The sequence below is a fragment of the Neomonachus schauinslandi genome, chromosome 1 (assembly GCF_002201575.2).
Source record: "Neomonachus schauinslandi chromosome 1, ASM220157v2, whole genome shotgun sequence".
Classification (NCBI taxonomy): domain Eukaryota; kingdom Metazoa; phylum Chordata; class Mammalia; order Carnivora; family Phocidae; genus Neomonachus; species Neomonachus schauinslandi.
Window position 1 is genome coordinate 152,820,698 of NC_058403.1, and position 27,634 is coordinate 152,848,331.

A 27,634-nucleotide genomic window follows, 5' to 3' on the forward strand; every position below is an offset into this window, starting at 1 on the left:
CTGCATGGAGCACTGGGTGTTATGCACAAACAATGAATCATGGAACACTACATCTAAAACTAATGATGTAATGTATGGGGATTAACAACAATAAAAAAGAATAAGTAGAGATAAAAAAAAAAAAAGAGTATGCAATCTACCAGTGCTGGCTCCATTGGTGAGAAACTGCAAGAATCTTTAATGGTTTTGTCAAAAGGAAAGGGGAAGGGAGGTAATATTTATTTAGCATCTCCAAGCAGGGAGTTAGATGGCCAAGAGGAGACCGTACCAGAGATGTGACCGATTCCAAGGCTTATACTGCTTTCATTGCACTGTGTTTCCCTCTTGAGAGAGGGAAATTGGGAGTCTTTACTGACTGCCAACATGTGCCTGGCCAGGGCTCTTGGAGTCAACTCTGTGGAGGACTGGTTCTTTGAAATGCTCTTGGAATATACAGGATTCTAGATAGTTATCAAAAATGTCCACATCGTGCTTGCTTCAGCAGCACATACACTAAAATTGGAATGATAGAAGATTAGCATGGCCCCTGTGTGAGGATGACAGGCAAATTCGTGAAGTGTTCCATATTTTTATATATATTGGGAATGTTAACCAAAAAAAAAAAAAAAGCCCACATCATGAATGTAAATAGAGTTTAATGACACCTCACACACCCAGAAGCCCCCTGTATGCATCTTGCAGTCACTAGACTCCTGAAGGATTGATTTGAAAATGAAATGAGTTAAGCTATCTGAGGTGCTTACGTGCCTAACACATAGTGAGTGCTCAATAAAGGCTAGATGCTATTGTTGTTACAGTTAGGCAGAAATTGCGGGTAGTATAGGATGGAGAAGCAAATAGTTTCTCAAGATAGAACCTGGCATAGTAGGGGCTGGAAAGAATGATGGTTGTTTCAGAGCTGCAAGCGGTTTACATTTGGAGCCCTATATCCTCAGGACTTCCATGCCTGCCTTCTGATTTAGGTCCAACCTCACCTCCCATCCCCACTCCCTCTCTTTTACAGCCCCCTGTTATTGTCATAGCATTATTCACATCTGGAGTCGTGCATTTGTATCTTATCTCCCCAAGGAGTCTCTTAGTTTCACAAGTGCTGGAACCTTGTCTATGTGGTTCACATTTACATCCCTAGCACTTAGAACAATGCTTGACCCATAGTGGTCTCTCAGCTATTTATTATTTGAATGCATGGCTTGAATTTATCACATATAAGCCAAACTATCACAGTTAAAAAAATAACTCCCAGGCAAGTGTTCCGTGTTTCACCATGGCCAAAGTTAAAGAGTGAACAATGTCTTCTGAGAAACTTGGGGTGATGGTAATGGTAGTGGTTGTAGGAATTAGTAGTAAATTTGGGGGACAAGATGATCTGCCATTTCCCCCCATGTGGAGATTTGTCTTCCATTGATACCTTAGTTAGATATAAGTGTTGCTTTGTGAAGAAACATAGCTGTTTATTTATAGAGGCTTGTTTGGGGGACTGAATTTCTGAGTTGGAGGGTACCCTAAAAGCCATCTAATACAGATGCTTATTTTAGTAAATAGGGAAGCTGACATTTGCCCCAGTTCCGTTTCTGTATCATCTGTTTAATTTCAAAAGTGGCACTAGAGTTTTGGTCATCATATTTTATTTCCAGGTATTGTCTCCACCTCATTGTGCTACCTGGTCCTGCCTGTCTGTTGAAAATAATAAAGTCTGTACTACCATGCCACATATGGGGACTTTCTCTGCCAGATACATTTCAATCACTTCACATATATTCTTAACAAAGCCTCCCAATAACTCTGAAAAATGTTTTCTTATCCCCATTTTGCACCTGGGTTCAAGCTTTGGAGGTCTTTGGATTCAAGGCTGAAGCAACAATTCTATCTGGAAAAAAAAAAAAAATCTATATAAATAAGAAATTCAAATATCACAAGATTTTGATAGTTTAAAGAATTCTTCTTTATTCTGAGTCATAAACAGTGGCATCACCCTCACATGTCTATGTTTGCAGCCCATTGCATCAACTTGAGCAATGGTCATATTTCTTTTTATTAGTATTGCATTAATGATGCATGGAGCTTTTGTTGGTGAGTAAAACTAAAAAACCAGAATGTTCTTTGGGAGATATTGAAACATAAAAGACATCTTTTTAAAACAAAAGGTAGATTTTTAAACCAATTTAAAATATTAACATTAAAAATGATTAATATTTGGGGTACCTGGGTGGCTCAGTCGATTAAGCATCTGCCTTCGGCTCAGGTCATGATCCCAGGGTCCTGGAATTGAGCCCTCCATTGGGCTCCCTGCTCGGCGGGGAGTCTGCTTCTCCCTCTCCCTCTGCCGCGATCTCTCTCTGTCAATTAATAAATTAAAAAATCTTTTAAAATGATTAATATTCAAAAAAACAAAAATGACTAATATTTTATCACCGACATAATACTCTTGCCATAAATGTTAGACTGTATGCATGAGGAAACAATCAGATAAACCCAGAATATGGAACATTCTACAAGGCAACTAGCTTTGGCTCTTTTTTTTTAAATTTATTTGAGACAGAGCATAAGCAGAGTGAGGAGCAGAGGAAGAAGCAGACTCCCCGCTGAGCAGGGAGCCTGATGCGGGGCTTGATCCCAGCACTCCAGCCGGGATCATGACCTGAGCTGAAGGCAGACGCTTAACCGACTGAGTCACCCAGGTGCCCCAAGACAATAATTATTTTAAAGAGTCTAAGCTAGGGGCGTCTGGGAGGCTCAATCGGTTGAGCGTCTGCCTTCGGCTCAGGTCATGATCCCAGGATGCTGGGATCAGCCCCGCATTGTGCTCCCTGCTCAGTGGGGAGCCTGCTTCTTCCTCTGCTTCTCCCTCTGCCTGCCGCTCCCCCTGCTTGTACTCTCTCTGTCTCAAATAAATAAATAAATAAAATCTTTAAGGAAAAAACAGCGGCTTGATAAGCAAAAAATGGTAAGGCAGTGTTCTGGACTAAAATAAACAAAAGCTGTTTAACTGAGGAAATGTGTGAGCCTTGATTGGTCCTTGGATTGGGAAGGAAAAATAAAGTTATAACATGTCTTAGAACCGGGGCTCCTGGGTGGCTCAGTTGTTGAGCGTCTGCCTTCGGCTCAGGTCATGATCCCAGGGTCCTGGGATCGAGCCCCGCATCGGGCTCCTTGCTCAGCAGAGAGCCTGCTTCTCCCTCTCCCACTCCCCCCTGCTTGTGTTCCCTCTCTTGCTGTGTCTTTCTCTGTCAAAATAAATAAATAAAGTCATAAAAAAAAAAAAGACATGTCTTAGAACCATCAGGGAAATTTGAATGAAATTAGTGGACTATTTGTTAGATGATACTATTGAATTATTATTACTTTTCTTAGTGTGATTATTTTATTTTGGTTATGTAGGAGAATGTCCTTAAATCATAGGAGAGACATGCTGAAGTAGGGGAGTTAAATGTCATATTACTTTCAAATGATTCAATGAAAGAAATATGTAAATAATGAGAAAGCAAATGTGGCAAAATGTTAAAAATTATGAATCTCCATTTATATAACTGATGTTCTTGAATGACAGTTGTTGAAACGGAGAACAGCCTATCAGTGGTTGCCAGGGGTAGGGAGGCAGAGAGGAAGTGAGTGTGGCTATGAAGTATAATAGGAAGGATACTAGGGGCGCCTGAGTGGCTCAGTCAGTTAAGCGTCTGCCTTCGGCTCAGGTCATGATCCCGGGGTCCTGGGATCGAGCTCCACATCAGGCTCCCTGCTCAGTAGGAAGTCTGCTTCTCCCTCTCCCACTCCCCCTCCCCCTGCTTGTGCTCTCTCCCTCCCTCTCTCTCTCTCTGTCAAATAAATAAAATCTTAAAAAAAAAGTAGGAAGGATACTTCTGTTGATGAAAATTTGTGTTTCTTGGCCATAACATTGTTAGCATCCTGGTTGTGATACCATAGTATGGTTTTGCAAGATGTTACTATTGGGGGAAACTGGGTAAAGGATACAAAGAATCTCTCAATTTTTTTTTAAGACATTTATTTTAGAGAGAAAAAGAATGCACGTTCATGTGCAGGGGGAGGGGCAGAGGGAAAGAAGCAGACTTCCCACTAAGCACGGGGCCAGACTAGCATGGGGCTCAATCTCACAACCCCTGAGATCATGACCTGAGCCAAAATCAAGAGTGGGATGCTCAACCGACTGAGCCACCCAGGTGCCCCTCAATATTATTTCTTACAGCTGCATATGAATTTACAAGTATCTTAGAATAAAAAGCTTAATGTAAAAAACAGTGAATCTAGGTGAAGACAATATGGGTGTTCATTGTATTTTTTTTTTATTTTTTTAAAGATCTATTTATTTGAGAGAGAGAAAGAACATGAGCAGGAGGGGCAGAGGGAGAGAGAATTTTAAGCAGACTCTATGTGGAGTGCAGTGCCTGATGTGGGGCTCAATCTCAGGACCCTGAGATCACATTCTGAGCCAAAACCAAGAGTTGGATGCTCAACCGACTGCACCACTAGGTGCCCCTGGGTGTTCATTTTCATCGTATATTCTTTCAGCTTTTTTGTAGGTATGAAAATTTTCAAAATTGAAAGTTGGGGGAGGGAGTTGGAGGAAAAAAGGTCCAAAAAAATCAAAAGAAAGCTAGCTTGCTTGCTTGCTTGCTTGCTTTCAAAAGGATTTTATTTATTTGTCAGAGAGAGAGAGCACAAGCAGGGGGAGCGGCAGGCAGAGCAGGGCAGAGGAAGAAGCAGACTTCCTGCTGAGCAGGGAGCCTGATGAGGGACTCAATCCCAGCATCCTGGGATCATGATCTGAGCCCAAGGCAGCCGCTTAACCGACTGAGCCATCTAGGCGTCCCAAAAGAAAGTTTTCTAAGTGGGAAATACTGGTAAATTGTAGAGGACAGTTTCTGAAGACTGATCTTGATTAAGTACAACTTGTATTTTGAGTTCAGTACTTCAGGGAAAAGCAAGAAATGTCATGATTAATTTGAGATTAAATGAAGCTAAAATAATCCATAGCATTATAGCTAGTTATGCTTTCTCAAGGTGCCTTCCTTCCCTCCCTGCATTCCTATTCCCAAAGTCTTTATAATGATGATGATGGCAGCATTGAATAAATGTGAAAAGGGCTGAAAGATTTATTTTTTTTTAAAGATTTTATTTATTTATTTGACAGAGACACAGAGAAGGAACACAAACAGGGGGAGTGGGAGAGGGAGAAGCAGGCTCCCCACTGAGCAGGGAGCCCGATGCGGGGCTCGATCCCAGGACCCTGGGATCATGACCTGAGCTGAAGGCAGCCGCTTAACGACTGAGCCACTCAGGCACCCCAGGGCTGAAAGATTTAAAGGATTTAACATTTTTTTACAGTCCCTTGAAACACTAGATGCTACATTTTTATGAGCTCTGTAGATGTAGTTACCTTTTATTCTTTTTTTTTTTTTTTTAAAGATTTTATTTATTTATTTGACAGAGAGAGACACAGCGAGAGAGGGAACACAAGCAGGGGGAGTGGGAGAGGGAGAAGCAGGCTTCCTGCCAAGCAGGGAGCCCGACGTGGGGCTCGATCCCAGCTGGGATCATGACCTGAGCCGAAGGCAGACGCTTAACGACTGAGCCACCCAGGCGCCCGTTACCTTTTATTCTTACTAACTTTTATAACTTTATTGTCTCCTTTCCTTTAAATAAATAATTAAAAGCTCAGGTATGTTTCTTAGTGTTGAATGGAAACTATGTTTTGTGGCTATTGCTATGTAATTTTACAGAGGAAACTTAAAAGTTTGTGAAAACTGGATAAGCATGATGTTGTCTCCAGAGTGTGATATTATGGTTTAGGTTCTTGTCACTTATCTGACCTCAAGGCCCCAAATCCCAAGGATAAGAAAGATTTCTGCCAGCCCCTCTCCCAAAAAATCATCTACCACAGTATATAAATGAGGCTTAGTCCAGAAAGATCTCTTGTGAACAAGAAAAGATGGGATCATTTGACTGCATTGTGCTCACAAATGTTGGGATCAATGATGCTTCTTCTTTCATGAAAGAAAAAGTATTATTTTGGGATGCCTGGGTGGCTCAGTCGGTTGAGTGTCTGCCTTTGACTCAGGGTTCTGGGATTAAGTCCCCTCATGGGGCTCCTTGCTCAGCGGGAAGCCTGCTTCTCCCTCTGTCTGCTGCTCCCCCTGCTTGTGCGTGTGCGCTCGCTCGCTCGCTCTCTCTCTGGCAAATACAATTTTTTTTTTTAAGATTTTATTTATTTATTTGACAGACAGCAAGAGAGGGAACACAAGCAGGGGGAGTGGGAGAGGGAGAAGCAGGTTTTCCGCCGAGCAAAGAGCCCGATGCAGGCTCGATCCCAGGACCCTGGGATCGTGACCTGAGCTGAAGGCAGGCGCTTAACGACTGAGCCACCCAGGTGCCCCTGCAAATACAATTTTTTAAAAAGATGTATTTATTTATTTTGAGAGAAGGGAGAGACTCTCCTGCAGACTCCCCTCTGAATTCAGAGCCAGATGAGGGGCTCGATCCCACCACCCAGAGTTCATGACCTGAGCCAAAACCCAAGAGTCAGACATTCAACCAACTGAGCCACCCAGGCACCCCAGAAAAAGTATTTTTTTTTTTTGAAGCATTTGTCAGAACAGTTAAAAGTGTTGAACTCGAGTAGTTTTAGACTTTATTTAGCAGAGATTTTTATGTTTACTTTGGAATTTGGTTTTTAAATAAAAAATATCGGGGCACCTGGGTGGCTCAGGTGTTAAGCGCCTGCCTTTGGCTCAGGTCATGATCCCAGGGTCCTGGGATCGAGCCCCACATTGGGCTCCCTGCTCAACGGGAAGCCTGCTTCTCCCTCTCCCACTTCCCCTGCTTGTGTTCCCTCTCTCGCTGTGTCTCTCTCTGTCAAATAAATAAAATCTTTAAAAAAAAAATTAATTTTGAAATACTGAATTGTGGGGCAGGAATCATTAATCTTAAAGGGTATATGGATACTTAATCATGTTAAGGAAGCTTTTTAAATGTGTTAATCTTGGCTTTTGGATTTCTAAGCCTATGGAAGTATTCTTGGCCTGAAAATGTTTTGTTTTGTTTAAAGATTTTATTTATTTATTTGACAGAGAGAGACACAGTGAGAGAGGGAACACAAGCAGGGGGAGTGGGAGCGGGAGAAGCAGGCTTCCCGTTGAGCAGGGAGCCTGATCCGGGACTCGATCCCGGGACTCTGGGATCATGACCTGAGCCGAAGGCAGTCGCCCAACCAACTGAGCCACCCAGGCACCCTTAAACTAGTTTTCTCATTGTTATGTTACTATATTCCAACTGGGTTATAAACTTTTTGAAGGTATTACATATATATTTATAATCTTTGGTCTCCAGAGTCTGGCATAATTTCTTGAATATGTAGGACTTTGATATATTGCTGGGGGGCAGATCTCATCTTTTTAAGTGAACACAACATTCTCAGCCCAGGATGGACAGAGCTGTAATCTTTACATAAGTGATGGTGGGTTTTCATTGTGCTTGACCATGGCTAAGGGAAACATTTCTTTAAGTTTTTGGTGGAGTGGCTTCTAACTCACTTATAACCCTAATATGCCATTGTTGTTGAGAAAGCCCTAACTGTGGCACCTTCATTAGGAAGAAGACAGAAGAAAACTAGGGCATGTTTACTGTACGACTTTTTTTCTGAACAACTGTAAAACTTTTGTGCTTGCAGATCAGGGAGCAGAGAAACATGAAGGGACAAGTCAGTCCTCTGGGATTACTGATCAAGAGAAGGAGTTGTCCACCAGCGCTTTCCAAGCTTTCACAGTAAGCAGTGATTTTTTCTTTTGGCTCCCATTTTTAGAATCTGTCGAATATGAATCTTTCCACAATGAATTTTTAAATTTATAATTTTTGTTCTGTAATAATTCAAGAATTAAGTTTAGAGAGTAGGTTTAGTTTTAATATTTAAAAAATTAGAGTTTAAATATGGTAAAAGGAATGGGAGTAATTTGAGCCATTACCAAGTTTTTGTGTTTTCATAAACATGTTTTAACTCTTACAGTGTTGTTTTTAAGTCTTTAAAACTTAGGGTCGCCTGGGTGGCTCAGTCATTAAGCATCTGCCTTTGGCTCAGGTCATTATCCCAGGGTCCTGGGATCGAGCCCCACATCGGGCTCCCTGCTTGGTGGGAAGCCTGCTTCTCCCTCTCCCACTCCCCCTGCTTGTGTTCCTCTCTCGCTGTCTCTGTCAAATAAATAAATAAAATCTTAAAAAAAAAAGTCTTTAAAACTTAGATTTGTAAATATGTGGGTCACTCTTTTCAATTCACTGCTTTATTCAGTTCTTTTTCTTGAATATGCTTTAAAATGGAACTCCAAAGGTTTCTTGTCAAAACTTTAACTTCTTTGACATTAAACAATATGGAAAAAAACCTTATTTGATTATCAAGTTACATGTATGCAGAAGAATTTGATACTGGGCGCCTGGGTGGCTCATTCATTAAGCATCTGCCTTCGGCTCGGGTCATGATCCCAGGGTCCTGGGATCGAGCCCCACGTCGGGCTCCCTAATCAGCTGGAAGCCTGCTTCTCCCTCTCCCGCGGGCTCCCCCTGCTTGTGTTCCCTCTCTCACTGTGTCTCTGTCAAATAAATAAATAAATAAATCTTAAAAAAAAAAAAGAATTTGATACTTGGGTATTCCAAGTGTATTTACTGGAAATTAAAAATTAGAATAATTAATCATATTACCTTTCTTGGCCAGTGTCAGCTACTATGTCCTACTAGCAATATACAACTATATACATATATATTTGTGTGTATACATCATGTTGTTTTATACATATATAGAGATATATGGTATACCTGTGTGTCTATGTATGTGTCTTTTTTTTTTTTTTTTTTAAGATTTTATTTATTTATTTGAGACAGAGAGAATGAGAGAGAGAGAGCACATGAGAGGGGGGAGGGTCAGAGGGAGAAGCAGGCTCCGTGCCGAGCAGGGAGCCCAATGCGGGACTCAATCCAGGGACTCCAGGATCATGACCTGAGCCGAAGGCAGTCGCCCAACCAACTGAGCCACCCAGGCGCCCTATGTATGTGTCTTATACAAGTATTGGTGTTAGAGTTTGAGTCTTAGGAAATATCTACAATTTTTTTTCCAGCTTTATTGAGATATAATTGACATATCCCAGTTTCTTAATTGATATGAATATTGCTTCATCTAGTCACTTTAATTAGTAGGGGATTTGTAGGTCCTTTTATTTTTCTTTCCTTTTTTTTTTTTGTTGTTGCAGGTCTTTTTAAAGAGTTGTTTTTTTTTTTAAGTCTTTATTTGTCAGAGAGAGAGAGCACAAGCAGGGGGAGTGGCAGGCAGAGGGAGAAGCAGGGGAGCCTGATGTGGAGCTCGATCCTAGCATCCTGGGATCATGACCTGAGCTGAAAGCAGACACTTAACTGACTGAGCCACCCAGGCACCCCTTTAAAGAGTTTTTCAATGAAGAGTGAAATATATTTGGAAATAAATGTATAGTTTTAAAGCTGATAAATAATTTTGTCTGTTTTTTTGTCTTAGGCTGGAAATTATGATGCCTGTCTGCAACACCTTGCTTGCCTACAAGAAGTAAACAAAGATGATTATAAAATAATTTTGAATACAGCAGTGGCTGAGTTTTTTAAAAATAACCAAATGACAACAGATAGTTTGAGACAAACACTTAACCAGCTGAAGAATCAGGTGATATGCAAATGAATTTAGCTGTAAAAATACTGTGGTATTCTCTCAATTGTGCAATAGAAATACTTAAGGAAAATTAATAGGACATGTCTGATATTGAGAGCACAATTTCTAGTGTATCTAAAACACTTGCATTAATTTTATAAAATTATTATTCCAGGAAATGGAAGGTATGTTGTATAATTTTATTTTCTATTGTATTTTTAAATTGAAAAGAATAGATTAATATACCAAATTTGAATGAGCTTTGGAGTGTTGAGAAAAAATTAAAGTGGAAATATATGAAAAAGCTTAACCGCTGAGATTATCCTTTTTTTATAACTGCAAAGATCTGATTATTTATAATGTCAAATTGTTTTAGCACTTTGGATCAGGACATGATTAATTGATTAAATAGAAGATATTCTGATTCATATATGGTTTGGGGCTTGTCTTGGTACATTGGTAATAACAGCAACATTTCTCACATCACAGAGTTAGAGCTTTGATAGTCAAAAGGGCTGATGATGAGGATGATAATAGTATCAGATAGCAGACATTTATTGCTTATTATGGAACAAGGCCCTGCTAAGAACTTTGTATGCAGCATGTCACTTATTCTTCCCAGTAGTCCTATGAAACAGCTACTATAATTTTTCTCATTTTACAGATGGGAAAGCTGAGGTACAGATAGCTTGTATAAATTGTCCAAAGACACAAAGCTCTTAAATGAAAAGAGCTCCATCAACCCAGTCCTGTTTGACTCTAGGGTCTGTGCTTCTGATTACTGCTTCATACTGTAGAAGGTCTTAAGACCTTTTTGAGAGCCTGTCCTTGTTCGTGAATACCGCTATATAGTAGAGTATCACCCTAATATGTGATATAGTTAGAAATAAGTGACCCCTTCAGGGTCTTCATAATTTTTTATAGGAGTAAAGCTACTTTACAGTATCACCCTAAACGTAGTATTGTTAGAAATAAGTAACCTGTTCACGCTTTTCCTAATTCTTTACAGGAGTGATTTTTCAACCCTATTATAGTTCCTCAATGAAAATGAGAATAGGGGCGCCTGGTGGCTCAGTCGTTAAGCATCTGCCTTCGGCTCAGGTCATGATCCCGGGGTCCTGGGATCGAGCCCCGCATCGGGCTCCCTGCTCGGCAGGAGGCCTGTTTCTCCCTCTCCCACTCCCCTTGCTTGTGTTCCTGCTCTCGCTATCTCTCTCTGTCAAATAAATAAATAACATCTTTAAAAAAAAAAAAAAAAAGAAAAGAAAATGAGAATAATAGGGGTGCCTGCCTGGCTCAGTTGGTAGAGCATGCAATTTTTTTTTATTATTAACATACAATGTATTTGTTTCAGGGGTACAGGTGTGTGATTCATCAGTCTTACATAATACACAGTGCTCACCATAGCACGTACCCTCCCCAATGTCCATTACCCAGCTCCCCCATCCCCCCACCCCCCTCCGCTCCAGCAACCCTCAGTTTGTTTCCTGAGATTAAGAGTCTCTTATGGTTTGTGTCTCTCTCTGGTTTCATTTTTTCCTGTCTTCCCCTATGATCCTCTGCCTGGTTTCTGAAATTCCACGTATCAGTGAGATCATATGATAATTGTCATTCTGTGATTGACTTATTTCACTTAGCATAATACCCTCTAGTTCCATCCATAGAGCATGCAGTTCTTGATCTCGGAGTCATGAGTTCAAGCCCCACCTTGGGTGTAGAGATTACTTTAAAAAAAAAAAGAAAGAAAAGAAAATGAGAATAATAGCCAACGTTTATTAAACACTTATGTGATTCCAAATTCCATATTAAATGCTTTTTATGTTTTGTCTCATATAATCCTCACATTCAACCCTTAAGATAGGTACTTGTTACCGCAGTTATAAAACTGGGATTTAGGGAGCCTAATAATTTTAATTTATATAGCCAGGAAGGGGAGGAGCAAGATTTGAACCAGACTGAGTTGTGTTGTTTTTTTTTTTTTTTTAAAGTAAACTCTGCATGTGGGGTTTGAACTCACGACCCCAAGATCAAGAGTTACATGCTCTACAGACTGAGCCTTCCAGGCACCCCCAGACCATCTGACTTTTTTTTTTTTTTAATTTTTAATTTTTTATTTTTTATTTTTTATTCTTATGTTAATCCCCATACATTACATCATTAGTTTTAGATGAAGTGTTCCATGATTCATTGTTTGTGCATAACACCCAGTGCTCCATGCAGAATGTGCCCTCCTCAATACCCACCACCAGGCTAACCCATCCTTCCACCCCCCTCCCCAGACCATCTGACTTTTGAGCCTGTTTTCATAGCTACCCCAGTCTTCATAAATTTATATGATATCACATTTCTTTATTTCTCTAGTCTTAGTAACTGTGACTTTATCTGGAGCTCCAGAATCAAAGGAAAGATGATGTTTGTGGATATCTAGTACACATGTCCTATGACCCCATAGACTGTTTCTTCCAGGGAACATTTATTTGGTCTTTGAGCACAAGTTCATCCTTAAAACCCTTTTTTAGAATAAGAGACTCCTGCAAACTTCCTATTAAGCCAAGAAAACTGCTTTTTGAAATCCTTTCACCAGTCCTAATTCTTTTTTTTTTTTTTTGCTTTTATTCTTGATAAGGCTGATTCAATAATCCCCCTCACACCATCCAACTCTCTTGCGTTTCCTAGAAGTGTTTGTACCTGTGTCTCCTAGCTTTATCTAAATCACACTTCCATTCAGAGTCTTCTGTCCTTGACATAGTTACATACCTTTACAACCTATTCCATCTTTATTAATATTTTATCTCATTTAATGAGTAGTTTTTGTTCTGGCTGGGGCAAATACTAGATGTTTTTGGTAAGTCCTAGAAGATGTTGCTGTTATTTATGTCATATGTTAACCATTTTTGCTTTGTTTTGGTTTTGTTTTTTAAGAAGAAAGAATTTATTTATTTATATTCTTCATTTGCTAGAGAGAGAGCAAGAGAGCACTCACACGCGCACACACAAGCAGGGGGAATGGCAGGCAGAGGAAGAAGCAGGCTCCCTGCTGAGCAAGGAGCCCGATGTGGGACTCAATTCCAGGACCTTGGGATCACGACCCGAGCTGAAGGCAGATGCCTAACCGACTGACTCGCCCAGGTGTCCCTACTTAAATAAAATCTTTAAAAAAAAACACCAAGTCTTAAAAACAGACCCATAGCAGTCCCTGCCATTTGACAGCAAACTCCCAGCGCCCAGCAACTAGCAATCTGCTTTGTCTATGTATTTGCCTACTTTGGCTATTTTGTATAGGTGAATGTTCAACCATTTTTGAATCCAAAATTCCTTAATTTGTCCCAAACCCCCTTTTCTGGCTAAGAATTAACCCTTTCTTAGCTCATTCTCTCTCCATTATATTACTACCAAGAAGTACTATTTTTCTTAGTCACTTGAAGACTATGACTTGGTAAGTGAAGATTATACAGAACCTGCAAACTCAACAGAGATGCAAGTGCTTGTGGTCAGAGAGGACCAGTTGTTAACATTTGAACCGCCCTGTCAAGCTCACCATGTGGATGACGGAAGTCTCAGGTGTCTGATTACAAATTACTCTGTCATGAACCTTCTGCTTCCTTGCCATCAGCCAAACCAAGGTTAAGTTCATCATGTATATCAAAGTCCCACTGCTTAATATAGGGAAGTGTCAGTCTTAGAATTAATTATTTAACATTGCTTAATAATTTGTTCCAATCTTTAGGGGCACCTGCGTGCCAAAGTTGGTTGGGAGTCCGACTTTTGGTTTTGGCTCAGGTTGTGGTTTCAGGATCATGAGATTGAGCCCCATGTAGGGCTCCAAGCTCAGTGCAGTGTCTTCTTAGGACTCTCTCTCCCTCTCCCTCTCTCCCTCCTCCCCATGCACTCTCTGTCTCTCAAATAAGTAAATCCTTAAAAAAATAATTTATTCCAATCTTAATAGTGGCAAAGAAAATTAGTTTTAATACAGATAAATTTCCAGTTTTGTGTGTTAAATGAAATTACAGAATGTTTGCAAAACTTGATTAAAATTTGCAAGCCTGGGGCGCCTGGGTGGCTCAGTCGTTAAGCGTCTGCCTTCAGCTCAGGTCATGATCCCAGGGTCCTGGGATCGAACCCCCATTGGGCTCCTTGCTTGGCAAGAGGCCTGCTTCTTCTCCCACTCCCCCTGCTTGTGTTCCCTCTCTCGCTGTGTCTCTCTCTGTCAAATTAAAAAAAAAAAATTTGCAAGCCTATTCCTACAGCTTAGGGAGGGGATATGCAGGTAGTCATTAGCTTTAAAATGCAAAGTGTTGTGATTTTTTTTCTGGTATCAGATGTGAATGTTAGTGTTTTAACAAAGCCATTAAAAGCCTATTTTTGTTGTTTATTACTTTAAATATTTTTTTTTTAGTTATATGAACAAAACCTGAAAATAAGAGGAATATCAGAAAATATACTCCCTAGCTATAAAGCCTTGGGCAAGATAATTAAGTTTTTTGTGCTGGTCTCCTTATTTATAAAATGGAAATGATAATATCTATGTCCTCAAGGTATCTTGAGGATTAAATGAGGTAGTCTCTATAAAAGGTTTAACATAGTGGGCCTGGCACATAATTAAGTAGTTAGCTATTGTTTATTAATGTTTAAATTTTACTTCAGTTTTTACAAAATGAAATCAAGGTTATTTATACATATGTTGTGTGTGTGTGTGTGTGTATGTATAAAACATAGTGCATACAGGAAAGGTCTTTTGAGTTTTGCCTACTGCCAGGGAGGCTAGAAAGTAGGGGACCGTCTCGGAAGCCATATTGGCAGTTAAAACATTGACGGTATCTTCACAGTGGCAAGGAAGAGACTTGCCTTGCTTTGTGCTAGGTACTACATAAAGTCCATGAAAATGTTTTACTTAATGGAATTTTATTATGAATAAAATAATTTTGAATATATGAGAATTAAAATCTAGAGGTCTTGTTGTAAATGGAAAAATTCAGAGTAAGAAATGTTGGCCTGTGTTTCTGTTTATTCATATAGATTCTTTCACTTTTGCTCTTTATTTTCTTACTGTTGTAAGAACAACAACGATCTTTGTTGATTGTTTCATAGGTCCACTCGGCTGTTGAAGAAATGGATGGATTAGATGATGTTGAGAACAGCATGTTGTATTACAATCAGGCAGTCATTCTTTATCATCTGCGGCAGTACACAGAAGCGATAGCAGTTGGTGAAAAACTTTACCAGTTCATAGAACCTTTTGGTATGTTCTGTAAAAAATTTCCCTATCATCTGGGGACTTGGGTGGCTAAGTCAATTAAGTGTCTGACCCTTGATCTCAGGGTTGGGAGATCGAGCCCCCTGTTGGGCTATGCACTGGGCACAGAGCCTGTTTGGGATTCTCTCTGTCCCTCTCCTTCTGCCCCTCCCCACTCTAAAAAAAAAAAAAATTCTCATATTTGCAGTGGCCTCTGGTACTTTTACGTAGTTAACCTAAATCAGGGAGTTGTCTGTTAGTATTTAAAGAAAGAAAAAAAGCTGTGTAGATTTTCTTAATAGCTAGAAAAGATAAAAATGACATTTTTAGATGAACCCAGGTTTTCTTTTAGCATTTCCTCCCCACTCCTCAGTTTTTTTTTTTTTAAACATCTCATCTACTCATTTGAGAGAGAGAATGAGCAAGAGAGAGAACATGAGCAGGCGGAGCAGCAGAGGCAGAGGGAGCAGTAGGCTTTCCACTGAGCAGGGAGCCCGATGTGGGGCTCGATCCCAGGACCCCCGGGATCATGACCTGAGCTGAAGGCAAACACTTAACTGACTGAGCCACCCAGGCACCCTGCCCACCCCTCAATTTTTAAAAATGACTGTTAGAAATGATGTTTCTGATTGGAAAGACTTAGTGATTTTTGTTTTTCTCTGCTCTTTGAATACCACCTAGTGTACCCAATCCATTCTTACTTGAGCAGTGTATTAAGGAGTGTTTGGGGATGTTAAGGGACGGTGAAATATTTTGTCCATTGCCGCCTCACTGACGTTTTTGTGGGTAATCAAAGAATAGATAGTACAGACTATGCTAGCTTTTTTGGTATCTTAAGTTACTTATCTTACAGTTACTAGCCTTGAATAAGTATAGTAAGAAAGGTGAAGGCAAAGGAACAAAGAGGGAGCAAATAAAGCAGCAAAGGCAGACTCAGGAAATGGTTGTTAGAGAGGGCTGTTTGTTTCCAGCCCACAAGCAGTCAGATTTCAGTTGTGATTCACATTTTTGTCTTTTTCTCTATTACTTTCCTTTAAATTCAAAACACTAATGCCGATTCCTGATTTATAAACGCCTGATTGCTGATGTGGTCCCCACAGGACAAGAGGTGGAGTGTGATGGCTCCTCTGTGGGGCTTTGGGAAGAGTTACAGGGTCCCCTTTTGCTGCCAACTGTTGAACAGCTGTTTGCTGTGGATCCAGGGGGGGCATTTTCAAGGTGCTCCTCTTCTGTGTTGAGGGCATGGTGGCTGGACAGATTGGGCAGGAGAAACACCAGTGGTGAAGATGGGGTAAATTGTGACCTTTCCTTTTTATAAAGCTGGAAATCAGAATTATACTTCTAGGATGACACAGATGTGTTTTTCTGTGAAGCTGGGGGGTGGGTGGGAGGGTTGTTTGTTTTTTGTTAAGTAATCTCTACACCTAAGTGGAGCTTGATGACCCTGAGATCAAAAGTCACACACTCTACCAACTGAGCCAGCCAGGTGCCCCTGTAAAGCTGGTTTTTAGAATTTCTGAAACAGTTCATGAAATCCTGTTAATCTATACTGTGGCTGAGTATGGAATATAACAACCAACTAGGTAGAATTCAAATTTTTTTTTCTTCTTTGAAAATTATTATTGCTCTTTTATTTTTTTATTTTTTTAAGATTTTATTTATTTATTTGACAGAGAGAGGGAACACAAGCAGGGGGAGTGGGAGAGGGAGAAGCCGGCTTCCCGCGGAGTGGGGAGCCCCATGCGGGGCTCCATCCCAGGACCCTGGGATCATGACCTGAGCCGAAGGCAGACGCTTAACCAACTGAGCCACCCAGGCGCCCCTATTGCTCTTTTAATTTATAAGTAATCTCTACACCCAACATGGGGTTCAAACTTAGAACCCCAAGATCAGGAGTCACATGCTCTTCCAACTGAGCCAGCCAGGCACCTCCATTATTGTTATTTTTAAAAACGTTACTATTTGAGGGATGCCTGGGTAGCTCAGTTGACTGAGTGTCCAACTCTTGGTTTCAGCTCAGGTCATGATCTCAGTGTCCTGCGATTTAGCCCCGCGTCAGACTCCATGCTCATTGGGGAGTCTGCTTGTGGATTCTCTCTCTTCCTCTCCCTCTGCCCCGTCCCAGCTTGTGCACACTTGCACTCACTCTGACTCTCTAAAATAAATAAATCTTTAAAAAATATATATATATATTACTACTAGGTTCTTCTACAAGATGTATTTATTGAGCATATACTGTGGACCAAAACTGTCCTGAGAAAGGGCGCCTGGATGGCTCAGTCGTTAAGCGTCTGCCTTCGGCTCAGGTCATGGTCCCTGGGTCCTGGAATCGAGCCCCGCATCAGGCTCCCTGCTCGGCGGGAAGCCTGCTTCTCCTCTCACTCCTGCTTGTGTTCCTGCTCTTGCTATCTCTCTCTCTGTCAAATAAATAAATAAATCTTTAAAAAAAAAAAAATGTTCTAGGATGTGAAGATAATGCAGTGAATGAAATAAAGAACGTCTTTACCCTCATTATGCTTATATTCTAATGGGAGAGAGAACAACACAATAAATATATATATTCTGAGGTACTGAATGCCATGAAGAAAAGCTAAAATTGGGTAAGAGGATAGAGATGGATTGGGAACCTTATTTTTATTTATTTATTTATTTATTTATTTTTTAAGATTTTATTTATTTTTTTGACAGAGAGAGACATAGCGAGAGCAGGAACACAGCAGGGGGAGTGGGAGAGGGAGAAGCAGGCTTCCCGCAGAGCAGGGAGCCCGATGCAGGGCTTGATCCCAGGACCCTGGGATCATGACCTGAGCCGAAGGCAGACGCTTAACGACTGAGCCACCCAGGCGCCCATGGAACCTTATTTTTATTTTTATTATTTTTTTTAAGACTTTATTTATTTGAGAGCGAGAGAGAGAGACAGCGAGAGAGGGAACACAAGCAGGGGGAGAGGGAGAAGCAGGCTTCCCGCGGAGCAGGGAGCCCGATGCGGGGCTCGATCCCAGGACCCTGAGATCATGACCTGAGCCGAAGGCAGACGCTTAACGACTGAGCCACCCAGGCGCCCGGGAACCTTATTTTTAGATAAGGCAATCAAGGAAGGCCTGGGATAAGACAGTATTTGAAGAGACCTGAGTGAAGGTAAGAGGTGAGCCACATGGCTCTTGAGGAGGAAAGCATTCCAGCCAGAGGTGATAGTATATGCAGAGAACCTGCAATGAGCTTGAGTTTAGTGAGAGGAACTGCAGAAGTCCGTTGGGACTGGAACTAGGTAGGGAAAACAGAAGCAAACGAAGTCGAAAGTAGTGAGGGGCAGAATAGGTAAAGTCCTGTGGCCTAGGTGAGGACTTAACTGTTTTAAGAGTGGTGGGTGACCTTTGCACATCAACCACCTTGATTTTAGTTTTAAATGGAATCCACTGTGGCTGCTGTGTAAAAGCAAGAACGGAATCAGGAAGACTTGTTAGGAGGCTCTCTTAAGGGCTTTTGAAATTTCTGTTCTTGATTTTAGCATTTTTTAGACCTTATTTTTCCTTTTTTCTTCTGAAAGGAAAAGAAAATAGTGTTGTGATATACCAGGTTACCCTTCCTTTCTTTTTGGGCTCTTCTTCCTTTGAAGTCCTTCTTAGAGTTGGTAGGAACCTCAAAAGATCACCTGGCTCACCCCCCTGCCTTTAGGCAGGTGAAGTATTCTCCCCATTTTACAGGTCGGCCAGCTGAGGTCTAAAAATTAGCTCAGTGATGTGTAGAGGCCACATATCTAGTAAGTAGCCAAGCAAATACTGGAATTGAGGTTTCCTTCTTCCTCAAGTAATATTCCTCATTTCATGTGTTGGTGTTTGGTAGATATTTTGTCAAAGGAGGATCTGTCACTAGGAACCCTACAATGAGAGGCCTTGAGATGCAGAATAGAATAGCATTGGTGGTATTGCAAGTTTTCCATTTGTGGCTCTAGGTGATGAACAGTCATTTAAATAAAGACTTAGTCTTTGCTCTTAACTTTTTGGGGAGGAGTGGTCTGAAATGTTCGTTTCACTTTGGATTATAACTTTTCTTTTCCTGTTTTTTTTTTTCCCAGAAGAAAAATTTGCCCAAGCAGTGTGTTTTTTGCTTGTAGACCTATATATATTAACCTATCAAGCTGAGAAAGCTTTGCATCTTCTTGCTGTCCTAGAAAAAATGATTTCACAAGGCAACAATAACAAAAATGGGAAGAATGAGGTAAGTGTTCTGAGGTGATCAGATTAAAATTTGTGGTTAATATTTGGAGTTATTAAATATTTTAACAGCTTTATTGAAATATAATTCACTGTACAGAATGGTTGCTATTGTTAATCATACCGTAGTATTACATACTCGAAAATGGCTAAGAGAGGGCGCCTGGGTGGTTCAGACGGTTAAGCATCTGCCTTCGGCTCAGGTCATGATCCCAGGGTCCTGGGATCGAGTTCCGCATCGGGCTCCCTGCTAGGCGGGGAGCCTGCTTCTCCCTCTGCCTCTGCCTCTCTGACTCTCATGAATAAATAAATAAAACATTAAAAAAAAAAAAAAAGAAGAAAAAATGGCTAAGAGAGTAGATCTTTAAAGTCCTCAGCACAAGAATAAAAACCTTTTGTAATTGTGTATAGTATAGTGATAGATGTTTTAACTAGACTTATTTCATAGTATTTACAAATATTATTATGTTGTATACCTAATAGTATTTATGTCAGTTATACCTCAATTTAAGAATTCTTATAATAAAAATCAGAAGAATTATGCCTACCCTCAGACGGCCCACAGTCTAGGTAGGGAGAGACAGATGAGTTAAAATTTTGATTAATGGGGCAACTGACTGTTGCTCTACCAACTCAGTAGAGCATGTGACTCTTGATGTCAGGGTCGTGAGTTCGAGCCCCATGTTGGGCATGGAGCCTACTTATTTAAAAAACTAATTTGATCAGTGACCTAAAAAAGCAAATATAATTCACATCTACAAAATTTAACATTTTAAGGTGTACAATTCAGTGGCTTTTAGTATACTCACTGAGTTGTAGAACTGTCATCACTATCTAAATTCCAGAACATTTCATCACCCCAAAAAGAAACCCTGTAGCTGTTAGCACTTTTTCCCCTTCCTTCAACCCCTGGTAACCACTAATCTACTTTCTATCTTTATGAATTTGACTATGCTGGACATTTCATATAAATGGAATCATACAATATGTGGCCTTTTGTGATTGGTTTCACTTGGCATAATACCTTCAAAGTTTATCAACTTGTAACATGTACTTCATTCCCTTTTCATGTACTTCATTCCTTTTTATGGCCATATAATCCTCCACTATGTGCTTTTGCCACATTTTTTTTAATCCATCAGTTGATGGTCATTTGGGTTGTTGTCCACATTGACTTATAAATGATGCTGCTATAAACATTTGTGTACATATTTTTGTGGTGGCATATATGTTTTCATTTTTCTTAGGTATATGTTTAAGAGTGGAATTGCTGGATCATACGGCAGTTCTATGTTTAATCTTAGGAGGAACTACCAGTCTGTTTTCCAGAGTAGCTACACCATTTTACATTCCTACCAGCCTTTCATGAAGGTCCCAGGTTCTCCACATTCTTGCCAACCTTGTTATCTTTTCTTTTTTTTTTAAGATTTTATTTATTTATTTGACAGAGAGACAACGAGAGAGGGAACACAAGCAGGGGGAGAGGGAGAGGGAGAAGCAGGCTTCCCGCGGAGCAGGGAGCCCAATGCGGGGCTCGGTCCCAGGACCCTGGGACCATGACCCAAGCCGAAGGCAGACGCCCAATGACTGAGCCACCCAGGCGCCCCCTTTTTTTTTTTACACTGTAACCATCCTAATGGATGTAAAGTGGTATCTCATAGTGGTCTTAATTTCTGTGCTGACTAAGGGTGTGTGTTTGCATCTTTTCATGTGTGAAATGTTAGTTTTATAGAATGTAAAGATTAGAATTAAGACAATAGAAATCCATAATCTGGATAAACAGGGCAGCTTTTTTTTTTTTTTAAGATTTTATTTTTTTTATTTATTTGACAGAGAGGGACAGCAAGAGAGGGAACACAAGCAGCGGGAGTGGGAGAGGGAGAAGCAGGCTTCCCGCTGAATAGGGAGCCTGATGCAGGGCTTGATCCCAGGACCCCCCGGGATCATGACCTGAGCCGAAGGCAGACGCTTAACGACTGAGCCACCCAGGCACCCAGGGCAGCTTTCACTAGAGAAAATTTCATCATTTAAGTTCTTCAGAAAGAGTGCATGTTTATGACATATTCTGGGATAAGAGACTTGGTGTACATTAAGAATACTTTTTAGATCTCATGGGTTTTTTTTTTTTTTTAAAGACTTTATTTATTTATTTGAGAGAGAGAAACAGCATGAGAGGGGAGAGGGTCAGAGGGAGAAGCAGGCTCCCCACTGAGCCGGGAGCCCAATGCGGGACTCAATCCCAGGACTCCGGGATCATGACCTGAGCCGAAGGCAGTCGCCCAACCAACTGAGCCACCGAGGCGTCCTCATGGCTTTTCTGTTTTTAAGATTTTATTTGTATTTTTAGTTATTTATATTTTTGAAGATTTTATTTGAAAGAGAGCGTGCACACATGTGCAAACCCCACACGAGGGGTTGTTGGTTTGAGTCCCACATTGGGTGTAGAAATTACTTAAAAATAAAATCTTGGGGCATCTGGGTGGCTCAGTCAGTTAAGCGTCTGCCTTCGGCTCAGGTCATGATCCCAGGGTCCTGGGATTGAGCCCCGCATCGGGCTCCCTGCTCGGCGGGAAGCCTGCTTCTCCCTCTCCCACTCCCCCTGCTTATGTTCCCTCTCTCGCTGTGTCTCTCTCTGTCAAATAAATAAATAAAATCTTTAATAAATACATAAATAGATAGAAAGAAAATAATTCAGTTAAATCATCTTAGCATTATTCCTAAACACTGTGTGGTAAAATACTTTGTTTTTATATTCAGTATGTAAGCGAGTTGATAAAAAAAAATTCCGTTCAAAAGATGCTTGTGTCCTCTGCTAGATACTAAAGTGACAAAAATAAAAACCTTATAGTTCACACTTCGTGAGAGAGGAGAAAGATGGGGCAGCATCTGTCCAGGGACTGGGAGGAAGGCGAGTAGGGACGATTTTGGAGAAGTTTAGGGGCACCTGGGTGGCTCAGTCGGTTGAGTGTCCGACTCTTGATTTCGGCTCAGGTTGTGATCTCAGGGTCATGAGATCAAGCCCCACATAGGGCTCTGTGCTCAATGCGGAGTCAGCTTGAGATTCTCACTGCCTCTCCCTCTGCTCCCGTCCCCCGAAATAAATACTGATTTTGGAGAAGTTCGGATGTTTGATTTGGGCCTTGAAAGATGTAATATAATTCAACTAGTCAGAAGCAGAAGGGTGGAGCAGAGTAACTGGCATGGCAGAGAAAACACAGAAGGTGTGAGAGTGGTTACATTGGAGGAATTTCTGGTAACCTGAAATGCATAGTACACCTGAAAAATGTAGATACAGGAGATCAGGAGATGAGATTGGCAACTCACATATTGGTCACATTGTGAAGGATTTTGGATATTACTAGGAATCTAGCATATGATGTTGGCAGTGTTTATACCAGAGTAAGTTTTTAAGAGGGAAATGACATGGGGGCACCTGGGTGGCTCAGTCTGTTAAGTGTCTGCCTTGGGCTCAGGTCATGATCTCGGGGTCCTGGGACTGAGCCTGACGTCAGGCTCCCTGCTCAGTGGAGAGTCTGCTTCTCCCTCTCCCTCTGTCCCATACCTCCCTCTTGTTCTCTCTCTCTCAAATAAATAAAAATCTTTTACAAAAAATGTGGACATTGGGGCGCCTGGGTGGCTCAGTCGTTAAGCGTCTGCCTTCGGCTTAGGTCATGATCCCAGGGTCCTGGGATCGAGCCCCACATCGGGCTCCCTGCTCAGCGGGGAGCCTGCTTCTCCCTCTCCCACTCCCCCTGCTTGTGCTCCCTCTCTCTCTGTGTGTCTCTGTCAAATAAATAAATAAAATATTAAAAAAAAAATGTAGACATCAAAAGTTTAAAAAAGGGACGCCTTGGTGCCTCAGTCAGTTAAGCATCTGCCTTCGGCTCAGGTCATGATCCCAGTGTCCTGGGATCGAGCCCCACATTGGGCTCCTTGCTCAGTGGGGAGTCTCCTTCTCCCTCTCTCACTCCTCTGCTTGTGTTCCCTCTCTGGCTGTGTCTGTCAAATAAATAAAATCTTAAAAAAAAAAAAAAAATTTCCTATTACCCCCTCCAGACTATTATACCTGAATCTCTGGGAGTGAGACCTGGGATTCTGTAGTTTTAAAATATTCTGTAGGTGATTCAGATAAGCTCACTTGTAAATCACTGATTTAATTATGGTAAAAAATTTTTAATTTTGGTTAACTTTGTTTTACCACCCTACAGACTGGTAATAACACCAACAAAGACGGATCAAATCATAAAGCTGAAAGTGGAGCCCTAATAGAAGCTGCAAAATCAAAGATTCATCAGGTAGCATAAATTCTCAGAGAGGTTATGCATCACGTATATTTACTAATAGTTATGAATGATGAAGAATGTGATAGATCATTGAAAGCAGTAAATAATTCAAGGCATGTATATTTGGCTTTGAAATATTATAATTTAAAAGCATATTTATCCTTCTAATTGTATTTGCTTAAAATGATAATGCAGTATCTTTTCTTTAATTACTTGATAAAAGATTGAGAGAAATGGCCTGGGAATGTATTGGATGATAAAATCAGTTTGTAGACTACTAAAATTCATTCTTAATTAGCCAGGTGCAGATAAAAATGATAGGAATTAGAGAATTGCTGAATCACTGTATTGTGCCCCTGAAACTAATACTGTACGTTAATTATACTGGAATTAAAATATAAATTAGTTTTTTAAAAAATAAAAGAATTGTTAGGATTTTTGCTTGGAATTTAAGTATAAATTTTATTCTACCATGTTTTTTGTTTTTTAGAATGCATTCTAAGAATACAGTAAAAATTAAGATAATTTAAAACTTAGTTTTGCAAGTAACTGGTATAACTATGTTGTAAACAGATTGGGTTGAAATTTCATTTAACTAGAAAGTAAAACTACTTCAGCATGTGTAAATCCATCATAGTTCTCACATACTAGCATTTTCCTTTGATAGTATAAAGTAAGAGCTTATATCCAAATGAAGTCCCTGAAAGCATGCAAAAGGGAAATCAAGTCAGTCATGAACACAGCTGGAAATGTAAGTTTCTTCTTGATTTTCTTTTCTTTTTTTTTTTTCCCCCAGTTTGTAACTTTTATGTCCTAAAACTTTCTTGTTTGGATAGTAGGTATTTGTCAGTCTTAAATAATTTATTTTAGTCTATTATAGTATATATATACTGTTACATATAATCCTTGACATTGAGTTGTAAAGTGATGATCATAGGAGATCATCTAAATACTTTTAATACTTTAATTTAATACTTTTAATACTTTTCTCACTTAAAATTATAGCAAGCATTTTCCCTTGGTGTGTACCCTCAAAACCACCATTTTAAATAGCTATCTAGTATTCTGGAAATGGTTTATCACAAGTCACGTAAACATTTACTATTAGACACTTCAGGATTTTATTAGTTTATACTCAAAACATTTATTAAAGATTAACAGTTCAGCTGTAGCCCAAACCTACCCTTTCCAAATGATCTTTGACTTGACAGTACCTCAATTTGACTAATGTTGCTAGAGTATTTGAGATAAAATTACTCCTTCTTCCACTCCCTCCACTCCACTCCTCCACTGATACATAACGTTTAAGACTGTGGAGGGAAAAGGTAGAATTGTGAACGTTCTTGATACTTTTGGGAAAACTGTTAATTTTAAGTATGAAGTCATAAGGAGAAATAGTTTGGCTTTGAAGTGTTGTAGTAGTTTGTACTATAGTTTGTAGTAGGAATGGTTCAGGATAATTGACCCTAGAAATCCTAGGCAGGATCCAGATTAGTCACTGGGTCAGTACTCAAGTGATTTTTGAGGAGAACAAATTGTAGCCAAAGTCTGAGGAGGTAGACTTGAGGCTAAGAGGGAAAAGCCTAACTAGCCAGCTAACCATTATCAAACCTTTTTTGAGATAAAAGACATGATCCCTGCCTTAATGGAAGCTATATTCACAGGGGAGAGAGAAACAGGAAAATAAATAATTGTAATGCAGGGTAGTAGTAATACCTAAATCAGGAGGAAGTATTGCTACCCGGAATAAGCTTTGGAAGCCCTTGTTCCTCAATGACCAGGAGGCAGAGCAAAGCATGAACAAGGACTTAGAAGAAAAGCCTATAGCTAAGCTAAAGTGAATAAATGATGAGACCAGGATTCCTGATGTCCTCTTGGATGGATGTTTAGTCTGCAGATCTATGCATGCTTTTGCATTCTAAATAGGTATGATACAGATGATCCTCCACTAGGAGGATTCTTAGGGGAAGTGAAACATGGTCTGCCATCCAAAATGTGATCTTTGTCACAAGCAAGATTAGCTCTTGAAAATAAGGTATTCTGTTAGGCAATTCTTCCATCCATAGAATGACACTTTTTTTTTTTCCTATTTGGAAAGGCATTGGATTATTTGTGTCCCTTTGGGTTCTAATGAAGGTGCATCTGTACCCTAAAAAATAAGGGAGACCTCCAATCTCTCTAAATAGTCATTGAACTGAAGGACCTAGTTAAATTGGCTTCCAAGTAGTAGTATAATAAATGAAGACAGTCTGTTGATGATCTGCAGACTGTATTCTTATACATATGTACTGCATGTATTTTTTTTAGGCAGACCCTTAATTCAGTTGATAAGGTGCTCTCTGATAAGGTTTAATTTTTTTAGATCGTGAGAGCAATGAAAAATTGCTATAGTTTTTTGTGAGCATGATTTAAATGATTCACTTATGCTCTTGAATACATGCCAATACAGCAGTGTGATTATGATCTCACAATAGACATCTGAAAACAAAATATAAGCAACTTATATTTTCTTTACAGTCTGCACCCTCTCTATTTCTTAAAAGCAATTTTGAGTACTTAAGAGGCAATTATCGAAAAGCTGTGAAGCTATTAAATAGTTCAAACATTGCTGAACATCCAGGATTCATGAAAACAGGTAAAAGAAAATTGTGAAATTCTAGTATTTTTTCTGGCTCTTCTGTGTTTTGTTGTTTATTTCCTATAGTGCTCTTCAGTGTGATTTTTGCTTATTTTTTTATTTTTATTTTTTATGACAGAGAGGGAACACAAGCAGGGGGAGTGGGAGAGGGAGGAGCAGGCTTCCCACAGAGCAGGGAGCCCGATGCAGGGCTTGATCCCAGGACCCTGGGATCATGACCTGAGCTGAAGGCAGATGCTAAATGACTGAGCCACCCAGGAGCCCCGCTAATTTTTTTAAATGAAATGTTTTATTATTTCTGCTGCAGAAAATTCTTAGAATTTATTCTATTATTTGTTTCCATTTTATTTATTTTATAGATTTATTTATTTTAGAGTGGGAGTGAGCATGGGGAGGGGCAAAGGGGGGGGAGCAGAGAGAGAGAGAAGCAGACTCCCCACTGAGTGCAGAGCCTGAGGCTGGACCGATCCCAGGACCTGTGCCAAAACCAAGAGTTGGATGCTTAACCTACTGAGCCACCCAGGTGCCCCTATTTGTTTCCATTTTAGAAGAAGCTTCAGGGCTCCTGGGTGGCTCAGTCGTTGAGTGTCTGCCTTCGGCTCGGGTCATGATCCCAGGGTCCTGGGATCAAGCTCCACATCGGGCTTCCTGCTCTGCGGGGAGTCTGCTTCTCCCCGCCCTCCCCCCCCCCTTGTGTTCCCTCTCCCTGTCTCTCTCTCTGTCAGATAAATAAAATCCTTAAAAAAAAAGAAGCTTCACTCCTTTACTTTTCTTTCACCTCATGTATGCTTTCTTTCATTTCTTTTTTTTTTTTTTTTTAAGATTTTATTTATTTGAGAAAGAGAGAGTACAAGCAGGGGGAGCGGCAGAGGGAGAGGGAGAAGCAGGCTTCCTGCTGAGCAGGGAGCCCAATGTGGGGCTCGATCCCAGGACTCCAGGATCATGACCTGACCCGAAGGCAGACGCTTAACCGACTGAACCACCCAGGCGCCCCCATTTCATTTTTTAATACCAGCTTACAAATTATGTCCAGGACGTAAGGTCCTTGGACTTTTACTTTGTGAAATGAGATCTTTTAAGGAAATGAGATGATAATGTTTGTACTTTTCCCTTTTCTCCTGTAAAAGCTGTGACCATATGATGATTTTTTAGATTAACTATATCAAAAATATTTCTATAAAGTTGGGAAGATAATTATCGTTATCTGTTTTCTATTTCGAAAGTTTTTTTTAAATATTTATTTGTCAGAGAGAGTGCACAAGCAGGGGGAGTGGCAGAGGGAGAAGCAGGCTCCCCACTGAGCAAGGATCCCGATGGGGGACTCAATCCCAGGACCCCGGGATCATGACCTGAGCCGAAGGCAGACGCTCAACCGACTGAGCCACCCAGGCGTCCCTGTTTAGAGAGTTTTATTTATTTATTTATTTATTTATTTTAAGATTTTATTTATTTACTTGACAGACACAAAGTGAGAGAAGGAACACAAGCAGGGGGAGTGGGGGAGGGAGAAGCAGGCTTCCTGCCTAGCAGGGAGCCCAATGCAGGGCTCGATCCCGGGATCCTGGGATCATGACCTGAGTCGAAGGCAGACATTCA

General features: G+C 40.5%; 1 protein-coding gene and 1 non-coding gene across 8 annotated transcripts in view; both read left to right on the forward strand.

Annotated features, from left to right (window-relative positions):
- CNOT10 (CCR4-NOT transcription complex subunit 10) overlaps positions 1-27,634 on the forward strand; it is an 80,943-nt gene that overhangs the window by 13,716 nt on the left and 39,593 nt on the right. For 6 of the 7 annotated variants that reach the window (XM_021677522.1, XM_044916114.1, XM_044916118.1 and 3 more), the window contains exons 2-8: positions 7,682-7,776; positions 9,524-9,685; positions 14,759-14,909; positions 18,979-19,121; positions 23,326-23,412; positions 24,068-24,151; positions 25,918-26,035. In XM_021677522.1, coding sequence (XP_021533197.1) covers positions 7,682-7,776; positions 9,524-9,685; positions 14,759-14,909; positions 18,979-19,121; positions 23,326-23,412; positions 24,068-24,151; positions 25,918-26,035 — 840 coding nt within the window. The remainder of the gene's footprint in view (positions 1-7,681; positions 7,777-9,523; positions 9,686-14,758; positions 14,910-18,978; positions 19,122-23,325; positions 23,413-24,067; positions 24,152-25,917; positions 26,036-27,634) is intronic. The other variant, XM_044916127.1, reaches the window with a different exon arrangement.
- LOC123326939 lies at positions 469-571 on the forward strand. The gene has a single exon (XR_006541410.1). It is a non-coding gene; the product is annotated as a U6 spliceosomal RNA (small nuclear RNA).